At 43.3% G+C, this 18,832-nt stretch overlaps 1 protein-coding gene across 1 annotated transcript in view; it reads left to right on the forward strand.

Annotated features, from left to right (window-relative positions):
- The first annotated feature begins 6,262 nt into the window (after window positions 1-6,262).
- LOC140190799 (calcium-binding protein 7) overlaps window positions 6,263-18,832 on the forward strand; it is a 72,743-nt gene continuing 60,173 nt past the window's right edge. Inside the window, exons 1-2 of the mRNA XM_072247649.1 lie at window positions 6,263-6,371; window positions 7,399-7,542. Of these exons, the coding sequence (XP_072103750.1) occupies window positions 6,263-6,371; window positions 7,399-7,542 (253 nt within the window). The remainder of the gene's footprint in view (window positions 6,372-7,398; window positions 7,543-18,832) is intronic.

Raw genomic sequence — 18,832 nt, forward strand, 5'->3', positions numbered from 1 at the left:
TATCACTGAATTAAAAGTCATCAGGTTTATTATCTGAGCCTTTGAGGAAGTGAGGTTGTAAAGAAAAGTTCCATTTTCTCAAGTGCAAGTTAAGCAGCCTCCTCTTTCAGAGTTCAACTGATTAAACTGTGGTGGCATGAACATGCTGGTAATATCTAAGTTCTGGTAATATCTCTTACCTCCGCTTTCACTCTTCTTCCATTCCCCGTTCTGGCTTCTCACTTACCCCTCCTCTCCTCCTCTCCTGGTCATCACCTCTCTCTGGTGCTCCTCCTCCTTTCCTTTCTTCCATGGCCCACTCTCCTCTCCTATCATATTCCTTCCTCTTCGCCTTTTCCACCCGTCACCTCCTAATTACTCACTTCAGTCCCCCTCTTTCCCCACCCATCTACTTTCTCTCTCACTCATCTCCTTCTAGCTTATACTCCTTCCTGTCCTCCCACCTTCTTATTCTGGCTTCTTCCTGCTTCCTTTCCAGTGCTGATGAAGAGCCTCAGCCTGAAACATTGATTCTTTATTCCTCTCCATAGATGCTGCCTGATCTGTCGAGTTCCTCCAGCAGGTTGGGAGTGTTGAAATGCCCCCATCTGACTTTATGGAAATAACAAACGGGGCTGTCATAGACTACAAGCTACTAAATGGAGGCTGTATACATGTAGAAGAAGAAATATAAATAATAATTCTGAAACAGCAGAAATCAGAGAACAAAGTAAAATTCCGCAGTTGTGCTCTAGGCACTGAAGAGAAAGGGAAAATGAAGCAATGATGTAAAATCAGGGGTGGAAAATAAAAGAAGAATGCTTAAAATTTTGGAGTAAAAGAATAGGTTATGATCCATGACTCAGAAGTACAGAAGAAATTAAATAAATTGCAGGTGCATGGTCAACATAGAAGTTTCAACATGATAGCTACCTGCTCTCAGTTGCCAGGCATGTTAAGGACAATAATTACTTGGTTGGTAGATTACCTAGGATTACAAGGCCAGGGAGGTTTCATCCAGTGACGAAATAGGTGCCATTGGGCACTCTACCTGAGAATCACTTGTGATTCCAAATAAGCTTTAGCCATCAATCACTTTGTCCTTGGAGCTGCCTTCATGCTTGAAATAAGCAGTGGAGCCTTTATGGGAATAGCGAAGGGTTATGTATTGTCAATCGGGCTGTACCCACAAAGTATCAGGGTGCATTAAAGCCAAAATAATTTGAAATGAAGATTTTCACCTTCATGAGTTGAGCAAGCCAGCTCACGTTACAAACGTGGCACATTTTAAGGGTAGGTTAATATAGGCATAGTATAAAATTACAAACCTATTAACAGACTGTGAATGAGGAAATTGGTAAATGCTATAAACTAAACTATATACTTTGGGCAGTGTGTCATGGTCCAGTCCGTGAAATCTGCATTCTGGTTCATGGTCCGGTCCATGTTCCTTATTCCAGGTTTTCCAGTTTTCCCAGTTTCCGTTGAGGCAGCTGATTCTTGTTTGTGCTGGCTTCATAAATAGCTTCAGGATTCAGCTTCTGGCTGCTGGATTGTTCCTGATCTAACCCCTTCCCCCCCTACCAACTCTGTCCGCCACAACAGACAGGATCTCCCAGGAGCCACCCACTTCAACTCTGCTTCCCATTCCCATTCAGATATGTCCATATGTGGCCTCCTCTACTGCCATGATGAGGCTAAACTCAGGTCGGAGGAGCAACACCTCATATACCATCTAGGTAGTCTCCAGCCCCTTGGTATGAACATAGAATTCTCCAACTTCCAGTAATTCCCTCCCCCTCCCTTCCTCTATCCCTAGTTCACATCACCTCCCTTATAGTTCCGCCTCCTTCTACTACTGCACATTGTTCTCCTGCCAAGCACCTCCCTGCTTCCCCTCCCCCACCCCTTTGTCTTTCAAATTACTGTTTTTTTCAACTACCGGCATTCTTCAACCCCCCCCCCCAAAGTTCTTCCTTCAGTCCTGACGAAGGGATTCAGCCCGAAACATCGACTAATCTTTTCAACTGATGCTGACTGACCTGCTGAGTTCCTCCAGCGCATTGCAACTGTCTATTTTTGTTTTGAACTGTCTCTGTGTCCATGCCTTCGTTACGTAGGTCCCGCTGTTTACCACTACCTAGTGTTGGGAACCGTCTGCATCCACGCCTTCGCTAGGGAGTCCAGCCATTTGCCGCTACCTGGGGTTGGGAAGCGTCTGTATCCACACCTTCACTAGGTAGGTCCAGCCATTTGCCGCTTCCTAGTGTTGGGAACCGTCTGTGTCCACGCCTTTGCTAGGTAGGTCCGGCCATCTGCCGCTTCGTAGTGTTGGGAACCGTCTGTGTCCACGCCTTTGCTAGGTAGGTCCGGCCATCTGCCGCTACCTTGTGTTGGGAACTGTCTTGTCGTTTTCTGCATTCTGTGTATGAGTCCCGGCCCTACGTCCTGTACCCAGGGAGGGGTCCCAGCTCTGTGTTCTGTGTATGAGTCCCGGCCCTACGTCCTGTTTCCAAGGAGGGGTCCTGGCTCTGTGTTCCACGTTCCTGTCTCTCCTTTGACCAAGGTTCTGCATTCCTGTCTCTCCCTCAACTAGTCAAGGCTTTGGGGTCTCGTCCAGTCCTAGCCATGATCCAAGAACCTTGTCCTGTCCAAGCAATGGCTTTGTGTTCTCGTCTTGTCCATGTGTCTCACCCAGCCCAGGAGTACCTTTCCCAGCCCGTGCTGGGTTCCCTTGTCCTGTCCAGGAGTACCACGTCCAGTCCTGTTGCCACTCCTCATCCTGTAGCCACGTCTTGTCCTCACCTAATTCTGGAGTCGGAGCCCAAGTCAAGTCCCAGAGTCTGGGTCCTTGCCCAGTCTCTGGCTTGGAGTCCGTACCCAAGCCTCGAAGTACCCTAGCCTCAAAGAACCCAAGCCTCGTCATGTTCTCGCCCAGATCCAGGGTCCGAGCCCAAGTCAAGACCCAGGTTTCGGGTCCTTGTCCAGTCTTTGGCTTGGAGTCCAAGCGCAGGCTCCTAGTTCCAAGTTCCATGTCCTGGTTCCACAATCCTAGTCAAGTCCTAGCCCAGGCCCTATATCCTTGTCTCACCCAGGGCCTGTGTCAAGTCCAGCATCCTTTCTTCCCCACTTCCCTTTCTTTCTTGACTACCTAGTCCTGTTCCTTGTACTTCAGTGTCTGTGTCTTGCACTTGGGTCCACCCACTCCCAGCGCCCCCATTATGACACAGTGCTTTCTAAGTAATGGAAATCTAATGAGGTTTGTGGTCAATGTACATAATTCAATGAAATGGTTGGTACTGAGATGATAATGGGCTGATAACTCTTACATCGAGAGATTTACTAGTGGGTAGAAGGCATAGTGCATCTATTCTAAGCTTTAATTAGACCACATCTGGAGTATCCGGGATGATTCTGGGAAGAGTGTGTTGGCTTTAGAGATAATACAGCAGAGATTTACCAGTATCATTCCTCAAATGTTCATCATGAGAAGAGATTCCACAGACTTCAGCTGGATTCTCCAGATGACTCAAAGTTTTTAAGTCATAATGGGAAAAGTGACAGAAAGATGGGAAAAGCTCCTCACGAAAAGTTTAGTACTTGAGGCATCGTCCAACCATGAGCACCGAGACTCAGAGGAGTGTTTAATAAAGTCCACATAATTTGAAATTCTTCCGAAAATAGCAACTGAAGCTTCGCTATTTGCTAATTTTAAATCTGAGAGTGATCATTTATCATTTACTAAATCAATGGATGATGGTGGTACAAAGGCAGGCACTGTACTTGCTTTATAACTATGGAATCATCAAATGCTAAAGTTGGCAGAAGGGCTGAATGTCGTCATGTTGCTATATGTCTTGAAGCAATTTCACCTATGTTAACTTGCACTTGAGAAATTTTCCACCTGAATTTGTACAATTATTTGTTCCTTTCCTCTTTTTTTTCAAATGCTACAATCCTAATTCAGTGAAGGCTTAATTATCCAAGCAGATGACGGATAATAACATTGCTATTCAAAATGTTTAATTAAAATATAAATACACTTGCATCAAGTGTTCAGTTAGGAAGGGATAAAGGCAGTCTTAAGAATTATAATTTGGTTGTGTTCAAAATACTTAACTCATTCAAAATATTCTCACAGGTTGTTTAGTCTGAAGATTAGGGACTGAAAAATTAGAAGGTGTGTGCAGCACTGCCTGGCGTGACACAAATCACCTAATTGAAATAAATTAATGCACCTATAAAGGAAATCTTCATTTATTTTTGAGAGGAAGCTTGTGTTGATAACTAATTTACTTCTAATTATGGGTAATGTGAGATTTAATTATAAATTTTGCCATTGTTTCCAATTATTTTCAGTCTGATAGCTTCCATTTATTCTTGTGTTTGTGCAACCCTGCTCGCAGAGACCACTTAGATTCTCTTTGAGTTTGTTTCCTGATGGAAATGATTAATAAATCACGTTGCTAACCGCGACCCTTCCTGAGATCACCAGTGTCAAAAAGTACACATGCAGATAATCGGATTTTTGCAAGACAATTAAATCGTGTACATTAAGCATTACTTTACCTATTGCATGACTCGTGCACATTTTAGAGTTCAGAGTGTCAATGGATCCTCTTGAGTGTCCCGCGCAATTATTTTCGTCATCATCGTAACAAGTTTTCCAACAAATATCAAGGCCTGGTCATCCTTCTTCTGAAGCCTCGATTCCTTCCGTCTCGGATCCTTTTTATGTATAATAATCACCCTCATTTTCAAGTTTAGTTGTCATTCAATCATACACATGAACACAGAACGAAACTGCGTTCCTCGGAGGCCATGGTGCAGAACGCCGTACCGAGCCACACAGTCCGCGCATATGGCAGATGGACCAATGCGTCCCTGGTTATCATTTATTTAAAGTTCCTTTAAGTTTCACTTAACAGCGAAACTGCCAACTATATTTTTCACTAAATGAGTCCTCGTATTTGTGTCATAAGCCGACCGCGGTTTTCACGGGGAACGTGCGGAAGGAGGAAAGTTTAGGATTTATTCCGATCACTTTGCCCGGCACAGAAATGTGCTGAGAGTGAAGGGCATTACTTTCGGTTTTATTTAGAGGACTTACATTCGAGAAAGCTAAAATGCTCCCTGTTAAGATCATGTTCGGACTGGTGCGTTACGTCCAAATACATAGCAAATGAACTTGAGAATATTCAACCGCAGAATGGATCAGGGGGTTTCTTTATTGCTTTGTCCATTCAGTGGAGAGACAACACAAAGCCGGCCATCTCTGAGGCCGGCAAATCAACAACGCGGTGATGGCATTAGTCTAAGCCTTCGGGAAATTCCCAACACGTGAAACAAGATCACAGCAGCCTAAATGTCCACGATGGTCACCTGCCTGGTTCTAACCCCCGCGTCGTAAGTAGTTCGTGGAATCGAGAAGGAACAGGTTGCTCAGTTTCATGTTGTTGCGCGTTTCTTGCATTAAGCAAGCAGCAGTAACCAATGTCTCCTTCGGTTCCTCAATGAGTCGACACGACTGGGTGTATTTGACTGGCGAGGGTCGCTCGTCCCATCCTTACTTAACTGGTTGGATCCCGTGAGATCATTTTTATTCGTTGATACCGTCTTCCCCGGCGAAGTCCCAGTGGCGCGCTTCAACCTGCTGAATTGCCAGATTGCCGGTTTCTGTTTGGATTGAGATTTATAATTAAAACGAACATTCAGATGTGATTTTTTTAAAATCTGGCGTTGTGCTTTGTTTGCAAATAGTGGATTGGTGCACGCACAAGATTTGGTCGCTGTCAATTTGAGAGCAAATAAATTGTATTTTGGAATGAATGATTCATGCTTTGCAATGCCCGGGGTGATGGTCTGAAGACAGGGGAGGGTTAGAGCTGCCGCTGTCGGCGATGAACCGTCACGTTCCGGGAGCCTAACTACATTTCAAGTGAGTCTCGACGCTGGAGCAGCCTCGCCGGCTGTGACCCGACTGAATTCCAAGGCGTTTTGCAGGTTGCTCCTCAGTGTCAGACAGAATTTTCCTGACTGGGGCCACGTGTCAGACTGTGAGGGAGCGGGCAGAGAGGGGGGCACTGGGCTCGCAGCTCCTGACATCGCAGGGAAACGAATGGAGTCTTACCGCGGATCCTTTCGCAAATACTAAAGCCGGAGCATCATGTCTTACCCTTGGTTCCCGAGTGCCATTTCACTGGAACTGATCGAGAGGAACGGGAATCTCAAACTCGCCTTATGAAGATCCGGGCGAAGCACCTCTGTGATCTAAAGATTCAACATGCCTATGCACCCAGTGACAGCGACTTTAATGTACAGGGGTATCTACACGATCCCTGATATTCTCTCCAACCAAGACCCTATAGACATACCTGAGGATGAACTGGAAGGTTAGTGTTATTCGTCTCTGTCTTAGCCGTGTTACCTGTGAGGGCAGTGACATATTTGCTCTATGCTAGATCACCGAGCTGCGGTAACGGGTCTGTCACCACCCAAAACCGTGCCACAGATGAATATGGTCTTTCTTTTCTGTAGTTAAAACACAGGAATCTGACTGTGGAACTGTTGTACGGGAGGCAGACAGGTGAGGGAGAGATAGGGAAAGATATACCGAGAGAAAGGCCCCCCACCCCCCAAGTTAGACACTGCCACGAATGCGTACGGATTACTGAAGGAGGGAAGATCTCGGCGCGAGGAGTCGTGTATTTGGCTACAACGCGAAGCATTGATATTCAGCGCGCGTCAGCTAGTACAGTATTCATTTGCTATTGGTGGGGAGCAAGGCTAAAGACAATTTTCTCTTGCAGGTTGTATTTAACTGTTTTTATTCTTGGGATTAATCCGTTCAGAATGCACCTTAGAACTGAAGTGGTCACTTTTTGTTTACTTCAAGGCTTGCCGTCTTCAGCCTTAAACATCAAGCATCCTCTCAATTAATCTATAGAAATTAGAGGCAAATAATAGATGAACATCTGGGCGCGCGAACTGCTCCTGTACCAGTGTGCGAACCTGCTGCTGGGATTTCTCGTTCCTCCATTTCCGCTCTGGATAACTTTGATGAGAGCGTTTCGTGCACTGTCTGTATCCCCTTTAAACAACCTGCTGCTAAACGCATACAGCAAAGATTGCAGTTATTCATGAAGTCCCTGGCGACTTTGAAAATTTTGTCACGATCACCTTCACGATTTGGTTCCACAGGTAAATGTTGAGGAGAGCGATATGTTTAGTCATGAATCTTGCATAGGTATTCCAAAGCAAGATCACTGAAAATATCGATTGAAAACGACGCGAAATATTGGGCTTGTGTCTGTATTTCCCAGACATTAGAATAACTTTTGCATAACCACAATATTATAAATCAACTTACTATATATTAACGTCAGTATAAATTTAATTAAACCTAGTTCCTCCCTACAGAAATTCGGGAGGCTTTTAAAGTCTTTGACCGTGATGGAAACGGATTTATCTCGAAGCAGGAACTGGGGATGGCGATGCGATCTCTGGGCTACATGCCGAATGAAGTGGAACTAGAGGTGATCATCCAGCGATTGGATATGGACGGTAGGAGGCAGAAAGCAACCTCTTACATTCAAACACTCCCTCATTCACTCCTAAATAACTTGCACTGTGCTTTAGAGTTACACATAAGCTGGCCATTGCAAGCACTTGATCTTGGTCTAGTTTCTGTCAATTCAGTTACCGGTTTAAAAAAATAAGTTCGTATAGTTAATCACAGCCTTTTGTATTCCTCCTAAACTCGAGCCCCTACAACTAGGAAGCCGAGGTGCCAAATGGATGATAGCGAGATTAATGTATAAACGCCCAATTGCTTTCATTTAAAAAAAGAACCAGGAATAGCAATGAGGTTGGCATTAAAATGATATGGCTCAGTAAATAAAGTCAACTCGGGATGTTACTACTTAGGAACTGGGACTAGACACAGTTTTATATGAAATGGGCCCTGGTGCCACTCAGTCATGGCCGATCTTCACGAACTCTGGTCGTCACTACTCAGCCCTCTTGAGGGAGCGAGAGCCGCAGATTCTCCACTCCCCGACACAAGGAAACAACCTCCCGCGCGCCCCAATGAGGAAGCCACTTGCTCTTCCAAACTGGCTTTTCAACGTGGGTGCGTTCGGCGCATAGCCGCTTCGGTGTTGGCAGAACCTAAACTCACTGCCTTAAATGTCTCTGATTGTGGGATTCAGCGTAATTTAACCACAATCGGAATGTCTACTACAACTGCATAAAAGGCGGGTCTTTGGTTACTGGGAACTGTCCTTCTCAGAGCATAGCCCGAAAGAGGGAAGAGGATCCCACGGCTCTTTCGAAAGTTAACACTTAATGTTATATTTCTCCTTTTTCTCCCCTTTATCACAGGGATAATCAATCGCCCAAGCCAGCCGCTAAATATTTGGTACCTTACCGCTGTAGCTTCTCACTACCCGATATTTCATTATCATAGAGTCGTACAGCACGAAGTGAGTTACTTCGGCCTGGTTCGCCCATGATGCTAATTTAATTTTCCGACATTTGCCGCATGAACCTCTATACTTTCCTTATGCCTATATCTGTCCAAAATGTTTTTTCAAACTGTTGCAATTTCACCTACAGAGTTGTTCAAATGTCTTAGGCATATGTATGGCTAGGATGTTTAAGACTTTTGCACAGTACTGTATTTGTCTACGTGGAGCGGAAAGCGAGTTTGTCGATCTGGCGGGAGCAAAGGAAGTTGGGAATGGCGAGGGCGGAGGCCGCGGGGGGCGGGGGGGGGGACGGCTGGCAGTGAAGGAGTGCCAGGGGCGGGGTGGGGGTGGCACGGGTGCAGACACACCCAGTCCAGAGACGCCAGGCAAGGCCGTTTCATTCTAAGCAACTGGTTTATTGATCTTTACAGAATGTCTCGCTGGTGCTTTCAGCTCCCCTCCCCTTTTCCCAAACGTGATTCCCCTCTCCCTTACCCCCTTCCCACTCTCAGTCTGCAAAAGAGACTCATATCAGAATCAGATTGATCATCACTCACATATGTCATGGAATTTGTTTTTTTTGAGGTGGCAGTACAATGCAATACATAAAATTACGACAGTACTGTGCCAAAGCAGATGACACCCTAGCTATAAATATGTGCCTAAGGCTTTTGCACAGTACTGAACCCCTACCACCTTGGGCAGCTTGTTCCACAAATCCACCACCTTCTCAGAAAACTCTGCTGCTCAGATCGCCTTTAAAGGTTTACCCTATCATTTTATACCCATGTCCTCTAGTTTTAGACTCCCCCCCCAAGCCATAGAAAAAGATTGTAACTATCTACCATAGCTACGCCTTCCTAATTTTATAAACCTCTGTAAGGACACCCCTCAGCCTCTTACATCTTCAGGAATATAATTCCAGCATATCCAGTCTCTTCTTGTTACTAAAACCCTCCAGTCCAGGTAACATCTTGGTGAATTTCTTCTGCACTCCTTCTCATCTTTTCTATAGTGGGGTGGCCGGTAATGCACACAATATCCCAAATGTGGCCAGCCGTGCCTTGACCAGTTGCAACATAATGTCCCAAGTCTTATGCTCTGTACTACTACCTATGAAGGGAAGCAAGATAAACACCTTCTTCACCATCCTGCCCACCTCCGTCGCCATTTTCAGAGTTATGAACTTGCACCCCAAGTTCCCTCTCTCTCTGTCATCATTTCTAATGTGGCTGCCATTTACTGTATGTGTCCTGCCGGCATTAGGCAATCCTAAATACATTATATCATGCTTGTTAGAGAGTCATCGGCGGGTACAGCACAGAAACAAGCCCTTCGGCCCATCCAGTCAGTGCCAAACATTTTAAACTGCATATTCCCATCGCCCTGCACCGGGACCATAGCCCTCCATGCCCGTACCATTTAAGTACCTATCCAAACTTCGCTTAAATGCTGAAAATGTTGAAATTGAAATGTAGGTTGTCAACTAGATTAAATTGCACTCTGTTCACCATTCCAGCCAGTCTACATACCTCTGTACCCTTTCACGATTTTCTTTGTTGTCTCATTTTAAGTTATCAGCAAACTTACTGTGACCACAGACATTCTCATCTGTGTTGCTTCTATAAATGACAAACAACTACGTTCCCAGCGCCAGTTCTGTGGTACACCTCTGCTTACAGACTTCCAGTCAAAAAAACAACACTTGACCACTACCCTCTGTCTCCTCTCACCTTGCCAATTTTGGATCTACTTTGCCTAAACACATTGGATCCCATGTACACTAATTTTCTGAACCAATCTATCACTGAGGATCTCGGCAAATTTTTTGCCGAAGTCGATGTATTACAAGGTTACCACCTTGCCTCTGTCTATTTTCTGAATAATTCCTTGGGGAAAAAAACTTAATCAGATTTTCCAACATTTTCAAGGCACAAAACCAAGTTGATTCCTCTTAAACAGTTCTTCTCTTTGTATGTGGTCATAAATCTTGTACCTAAGGTAACTTTTTCCAATAGTTTACCTACTTCTGACATAAGGCCCACTGGCCTCTACTCTACTGGCTTATGTTACTGCCCTTCTTGAACATGGGACCAATGTTAGCCACTCAACAGTCTTCCAGTAGCTCAGCTGTGGCTAAAGATGAGGCAAAAATGATTGCCTCCTCTTTAACAAAAAAGCATCAAAGCCCCAGCAATCTCCTCACTTGCTCCTGTGACACCCTGTGATAGATTCATCAGGACCTGGAAATTTCTCTACCTTGATGTGCATCAGTATCAATATAAAGTATCAGTATTAGAATCACTTTATTGCTGATAAGTGAAGCACACCGGAAATGATTGTGGCTCAGTGCCAAGCATAAATCATGGGACAATATCATAACAGACAACACAAGAGCAACTAACCATTTACAAGACAATACTGCAAACAGCCACGAGCAATCAAAAGTCAGCAGAATGGTCACACAGACAAACGTCAATAATCAAACTTTAATAAATGTGAACATTTGAACACACTCAATAATTATCAACAGAACAAGGAAAGCAGAAAAGACTAATTAACAGATGCTGTGCAGGGGACAGTTAGGGTATTACACCTGAGTGAGTTTTGATGGGGAGTTGGATAGCTACAGCAAAGAAGCTTCGGAGATGACGTGTAGCCCTGGTGGTGATGGACTTGTAGTGTCTCCCTGGTGGCAATTTGGTGAATAGGTGCCTGCTAGCATGGGTGGAACCCAATGCTTCCTCTGTTCTGACTATCAATGTCCACGCCCCTTAACTCTCCATCTTTTCCTTCCTTCTCCCCAGTAATACCAAATCAAAGTATTCATTCAGGAACATGAGACATCCCCAGGCTCTACACGAAGGTTACCCATTTGGTTTCTGAGGAGCCCTACTCCTTCCCTAGCAACTCACTTCTTCTAATATATTTATAATGTGTGGCATAAAAATGCAAATGTACTCAGTGGCCACATTATTAGGTATCTCCTGTAGCTAATAAAGTGGCCTCCGATTATTTGTTTGTGGTCCTCTGCTGCCCTAGCACAGTGGACTGGTCCAGAAGGTTAGGGCCATGGTATCCACTTCAAGGGTTGATATGTTGTGCATTCAGAGATGCTTTTCTGCACACCACTGCTGTAGCACGTGGTTATTTGAATTACTGTCACCTTCCTGTCGGCTTGAACCCATCTGACCATTCTTCTCTGACTTTTCTTATTTACAAAGTGTTTTTGCCCACAGAACTGCCTCTCACTGGATATTGTTGCTGCTCAGCCCATTTTCTGTAAATTCTAAAGAATGTTGTGCATGAAACTCCCAGGTGACTAGCAGTTTCTGAGATGCTCAAAAAACCCTGTCAGGCGCCAACGAGCATTTCACAGTGAAAGTCACTTGGATCACATTTCTTCCCCATTCTGACATTTGATCTGATCAACAACTGCATCTCTTGACCATGTCCGCATGCTTTTATGCGTTGTGTTGCTGCCACAGGATTGGCTGGTAAATACTTGCATTCCCCAGCAGGTGTACCTAATAAAGTGGCCATTGTGTGTCTATTACAATTTCAGCCCCTAAACAATTGGCGGATTGTATTTGATGTTCAAATGATTGATTGGGTAACAGCAGACTAATGTGTATTCGGGGAGATGTTACACAGCCGGCCACACACCTGTGTGTCAGATTAATATGGCTTGGGAATTTCTGACAGGAAAGTAAATTGCAGTGTAAGGCAGAACCTGAACTCTCAAAAGTTGGAAGTAATGTGGTGGAAAATATAACTTACTTGTACAACTAGCTCCTTAATGTTCACAATGGACTAGAACAAAATAAGATCATATCCAAGGAGAATGCCAGAATTGATGATGACTAAATCACAGCAGTAAAATGAATTGAATTGAATGATCTTTATTGTCATTATACATAGTTACAATGAAACTCTGTTTGGCTTCCTCTCAGGCAATTAAATAAAGCGGTAGATAAAAACAAGACAGTAATAGAAAGACAGTATTAAATAGATAAGTAGCAGAAAATAAGTTGCCGCAGCACCAGAATATCACAGTGATGCACAAAGTGCCGTTAGTGCAAGTATTTGAGTCCTTGTGTGTGCATGTGTGTGCTCACAGTCTCAGTCATTGTTTGTGGGAGTGGTGTGATGGAGGCCACAGCTCTGGGATAGAAGCTGTTCCTCAGTCTATTTGTTCTGGCTTTTAGTGTCCTGAACCTTTTGCTGGACAGCAGCGAGTCAAACAGGGAGTGGCCGGGGTGTGTGGGGTCTCTGGTTATGCTGATTGCTTTCCTCCTGAGTCTGCTGGAATAGATGGTGTCCAGTCCTGGGAGCTCCCTCCTGACAATTCGCTGGACCGCCTTCACCACGCGATGCAGGTCTTCTCGCTCAGCGGCTGTGCAGCTGGCATACTGCACTGTGGCGCTGTTGGTCAGGATGGTTTCAATTGTGCTTCTGTAGAAGTTAAGCAACAGCTTCTGTGGGAGTTTGGCCTGTTTCAGCTTTCTGAGGGAGAATAAAGTTTAAGACCATAAGACTATAAGATATAGGAGTAGAATTAGGCCACTTGGGTCTGTTCTGCCATTTCATCATGGCTGATCCATTTTTCCTCTCAGCTCTAATCTCTTGCCTTCTCCCCGTATCCCTTCATACCCTGACCATTCAAGAATCTATCAACCTCTGCCTTAAATATACATAAAGACTTGGCCTCCACGGCTGCCTGTAGGAAAGAATTCCACAGATAAACCGCTCTCCAGCTAAAGAAATTACAGGTAATTGGATTTTGTAGACGGAAGGGTAGTGAATTTGGAGATGAAATGGTGCCTCCAACAGCAGTAAGAAAAGCATCTGGAAAGGAAGCACTGATGCAGAGGAAATTCAAAACCAATTCTCACTGGAGTAGCGAAGATTCCATATCAGAGAAGCTTTCACTGGTGTAGTCAGCATGTGATCTGTTACCTAATACAGTAAACCCAACCACCCTCTACATTTAAATAACTCTAAGGATTTAGATGATTTATTCAGGAAACTTGAATTGCTACTAATGCATTACAATCAGGACAGAGGAATGTAAAGTAAGAACATTTTGCTATTTGACATTATCTGTCCGCTAATTAGCAGAAGAGATAAATCACCGGTTACTTTTGCTGGTGTTGGTTTAGAAATAAATGCGAACCTGTATATTAGGAGAGTCTCATCTTCTATTAATGCTGCCTTTACTTCCACCTGACTATGCTGAGAGGGTTATTGATTTAATGATTTATTTAAAAACACCACATTGGATAGAGTGCTCACATCTTTTCATGGGGGCTGAGTTTAAGCTACTCAGAAGCAAGGTTGGAAACTAGACTGGCACTATTTATTCATTCAGATATTGCAAGTTAGTGAGTTGCGCAATTCCAAATTATTTCATGAAAACAAATAATGCAATTGCAGGGGGAAAATCTGAAATAAATACAAAAAAACTCTGACGACTCTCATTAGATCTGACATCATCTGTGGAAACAGAAATGGAGATAATATTTCAGGCCATAGACCTTTTTTTCCAAATTATTTAAGCCTCAGTCTAAAATTTTCAAATTGTATTTAACGTTTCTACTCATTTATAACTGAAAACTTCCTGAAGTATATTTATCTGTTGATCAATTAAATGAAAAGAGTTTCAGTTTAGGAAGTTTGCTAATCCCTAGGTTACTATAATTGCACAACCCTCATTTAATTAGTGGTGCGGGGAACGGGTGAACCCAAATGCAGGACACTAACACAGAGGTAGAGTACTCTGATGAGGGTTCATTAATGGTTGCAAGGAAGGCAGGGGAGTGAGGATTAGGCGGAGGAAAGCCGAGGAGTGAGCGAGGCTTGACCGGGGATCAAACCCGGGTCGCTGCGGTGAGGGCGCGGCGTTTAACCACGGAGCCAGCGGAGAGTGTAGGCGGGCGGCGGGACGAGGCAGAGCAGGGATGCAGACAAGGTTGTGAGTGTGGCTGGCGGAGAACGGCAGGCAAGAGGATGAACAGGAAGGCCGGCGGCATGCAACGCTCCCGTTGACGCGGAGAGACAGAGTTAACCCAGGCAAACAGCAGCGTGGAAACAAAACTTCGAATACGCCTAGAACGTCAACTGCCACACTGGCTGAACCAATGATCTGGCGATGAGTGGCTGGAAAGCCGGGGTATTTATGCTGCAGGTTGGATGAGATTCAGGTGCGTTGCAATCAGGAAGCCTGGGAGAACAAAAGGAATGCCACGCCCACCGCGCCCCCCCCACACACACACAAACAGAGAGAGACAGACAGACAGCGGAGTAGGAGAAACACGGGGAAAAGGGAATTAGGAGATCATGAGGAATAAACGGGAGGGACGGCCGGGACCGTGACAATTAGATAATTACACGACCCTCTCCAAATCTCTAAATGTCCCCAAAGACAGGACAATAATCCTTAGATTTCAGACAATCAAGATTCTTGTATCAGCCACCTTGTAACATTGGCACCTTCCTCCTCAAAGATTCAACAAGACCACATACAGTTCAATTGATTTCTTTGCTCTTCATTAAGATTGTAGCAATAATCTTATCTATCAGTAACATCAGGTTATTTATTAAGTTTCAAAAAATAATTGCATGCATAACACCTATCCCTAATAATTGCTTTGTAAGACCTACTGCTGTGTTAAAACCTACACTGGAATATATTAAGTGACATCAGCACTGCTGAAAATGCATTGAACGTTTGAGCTTATATTTACTATATAGCGCTAAGTCAATGAACAAAATTACCACTTACTCCCCATTGCAACTTATCTTTTAGATCGTCTCACACAGAACGAATTAGACTCTCATTTATTTTCAGCATAATGTGAATGTAATGACTGTAATTTAAAAGTTAAATGACCTTTTAGAAGTTAAACTCTGCATTGATCAGTACCGTTTAGACTTTTGGGTACAACAGTAATTGCTGATCACACCAGGGCAATCTACATCCCGTGAATGAATAAAAGGAACAATTGATAGAGAATTGAAATTTATGGGCATTGACCATTCATACAATCATCAAATTAATTAACCAATTAGGAAAGAGCAATGACTGCTGGTCTAGCCACTGACAACTAGTTCCCCCAAAATGAATGAATATAAAACCAGTATTTTGTAATTTTTGTTCCACTCACATACACGCAAGGAAAATTAAAAATTACTCACCTCATGCTTTTGTATTGCCCCTTCCTTACAGTGTTTCTGGGAATTCAGGAAAAAAATGGAAATTCTAGAAATCTTTTCTGGGATACTATTTCTGACTTTTATAGAAAAAAGGGCATGGATGTTGATTGAATATGTGCAGGGAACATGTCTGTTGAATGCTTCTTCAAGGATTTCGGCATCCACTAAATAAAACATCAGCATTTTTATTTTAAGTTTTGCTCAGTCTCTACTCATCAAAGGTAAGTTATCAGATGCCCCAAAAATAGTCTCAGTGACAGAGCCAATTGATATTTTTATCAGTCATACCCAGTATGAATAAGCTTCTGAGTTGGAACCTTATAAACTACCAAACAATTTCTTGCAATTATCCAGTTTCAGGAAACATGAAGATTGACAGATCCTTAATCAAATAAATTTGACAGTGAACCTAATCAGGAGAATGACAGAATGTGGGAAAAGGTTTTAAGCAGCAATTTAAGGAATTCAGGTAGCAAATTAGGAAGGTTTTGGGAGGGAAAGCAAACTCACCAATGATGCAGAAATAATCACAAGGCCAGAATTAGAGAGACATGGAATCTGATTTTCAAAGCATTGGTGGACTCTTGGAGATTGTAAAGACAGAGTGTTGAGTTCATGAATATTTTAAAATGGATATGAATTCTAACACTGGGAGGTTGTTCAATTGGCAACCAATATATGCCAGCAAGTAGGGAGATGATTGGTGAATATAGGTCTAAGTTTGGATGGAACTTGATTATCTCAGCTACTAGAGAAATGAATAGTCCATAGATGAATTTTATCAATGGACTTCATTATAGCAGGTATCAATGAGTACCTTAGGGCTGAGTACGTGCAAAGCAGAATCTTTGGGTGCAACCCATTTGGCCGGAAATTGAAATTGAAAGGATTGAGTCACCTACGTTTACACCTGAGTCAATTTTACCAGTTATCAAAGTAACAAACAGTAAATAAAAACAGAAAAATCTGGGAATACTCAGTGGATCAGGAAGCATCTGTGGAAAGACACATGGATATTCCCATCATTCTGTCCACCCACTCTCTTCTCTGCTAATGAAATAAGGTTTAATCTCTCATTTCTGGTGAAAGACCATTGATCTGAACTGTTGACTTCGGATCTTTATCCAGGGCTGCTGCCTGACCTGCTAAGTATTGACATCATTTTGTGGTTTTATTTCAGGCTTGCAATATCTGCAACATATGGTTACTGTAGACAATAAAATCAGGCTGAATGTAAAGCAATCCCTCGCTTGTATGCCTTCTGCCGGACAAATTAGACTAAAATCATCCACAAAGAATCAACATAGCAATTTTGCTGTGAATAGTATTAAAGTTACATCGGGACAGCCAGGGCACAGAATATAGGGAGGCTCCGAGTCTGCAGGAAGATCATGAGTCAGGAGAATCTGCTAATGCGAGAATGTCCACAGAGGCAATGAGCCATCTACAATTCATTACCAGTGACAATGAAGTCTACCACAGCCCTCAATTGTGATTCTACAGTTATCCACTCTGACCCCGTGGGGAACAGCTCAGCAGTTAGGTTCGCACACATTTTTATTTTCGTGAATGCAATAACCAGAAACTGAGTTTGCACTCGTGCGTTATGCCAGGTTGTGGTCTGAGAATGTAATGTTTTTCTGACATAGGCTGGAATCAGGACACCGCCACCCCTCCCAACACTGCTGATGTTTGTCTTCCACGAAATCAGCAAGTCTAATCCGACGTGACATCTTGTTCTCAAGTCCCTTTATCGCACTTTTCTTCAACCATCTATCTTCTTAATGTTCACCCCTGCCTGTTAAATGCCAGCCTTTGCTTCAATCACTGTTTCGAATCCTACATTCCTCAGCCCCACATAAAGAAAATGCCTCTCTGTCCCAGATCTCACACGTTTCATTTTATGTCTGAATCCTCTTTCATTCAATGCATTTAATGAATACCGTTTATTATATTTCTTTCCATTGCACACTTCATGACTTTACACATTCCTGTCAAATCATCCCTTCATTTCTTCCCTTGTCGTGAAAACATTTCCAATTATTTTCCTTTATATTTGGCAGTGTCTTAGAGAATCTATTGTATGGTTTTTGTCCCAGTATCCTCTTTATAGTGTGGAGCGTAAACTACAGATAGTATTCCAGCTGCAGACATGATGATTTCATTTAGATTTATCATCATATTTTGACATATATAATCCACAACTCTTGCCATAAAACCCAGTATTCTATTAACTAGTTTTACTGTCTTATTTGCTAGCAGGGAGCTTTTAAAGTCTAGGAAAATTGAATCATCAGATCTTTCTCTCCATGCCACTCAGATTTCCTGCGTCCAAGGTGTAATTGTTGTTTTTATTCTTTCATTGTGTTTATCCGTGATGCACTTCTTCTGCAGGTGATGGGTAAAAGACAATGGAAGTGGGCATAACTTAATCTGCAGGATGTGGAAATGATCTGGAACTTGATGGCTGTAAGAGTGGTTGAGAAAGAGTTTTCTAAAGGGAGTTGGGTAGTCACAACGGGAAATCATTTATAGGGCAATGGGCAAGGCATGGGGGAATGGGACTGAGCTGGTTGCTCTGGAAAAAGGCTGATGCGAGTTCAAAGCAAAAACAAATAGGCTTAGGTTCCACAAGGATTCTATGATTCTATGTTTTTTTTTAGATATTCTTTTTCAGTTCTCATTAGGTTCTCAGAATTAGTAAATTTGCTCTATAATTTTAAGCACCAGTCTTGCAAGCTACCCTACACAGTAAACAAAGTCGCACCAGAGAACGACGTTTTTGGACATTACTTAATATTTATAGCCTCATGAGAGATGGCTTTTAATTCCAACTCTCTGCCTCCTTTGGTCTAAGGAGCTTTTCCTAATCCCGTGCCATTCAATCTTCTTTAAATTCTCATCCATTGTATATAGCTAAGGTTTTCTGAAAGTCAAGATGTACCACCTCCAACATTTCCCCATCAACTATGCTTCATATCCCTGCTGATTTATTCTTTGTGAAACGACAGGGATTGGGGGCTATTGCAGAAGAATAGATAATGTGGAAGAATCGCTTGCTCCCTTCTGCACGAAGGTAGTCCAGGCAACAATGAGTTAATCACGCATAAACTTGCGGAGATCCCACGCATTTAACCTCCCCTAATTCCAAGGTGTCTGTCAAAACACAA

Source organism: Mobula birostris, chromosome 31 (genome assembly GCF_030028105.1).
Source record: "Mobula birostris isolate sMobBir1 chromosome 31, sMobBir1.hap1, whole genome shotgun sequence".
Lineage (NCBI taxonomy): Eukaryota > Metazoa > Chordata > Chondrichthyes > Myliobatiformes > Myliobatidae > Mobula > Mobula birostris.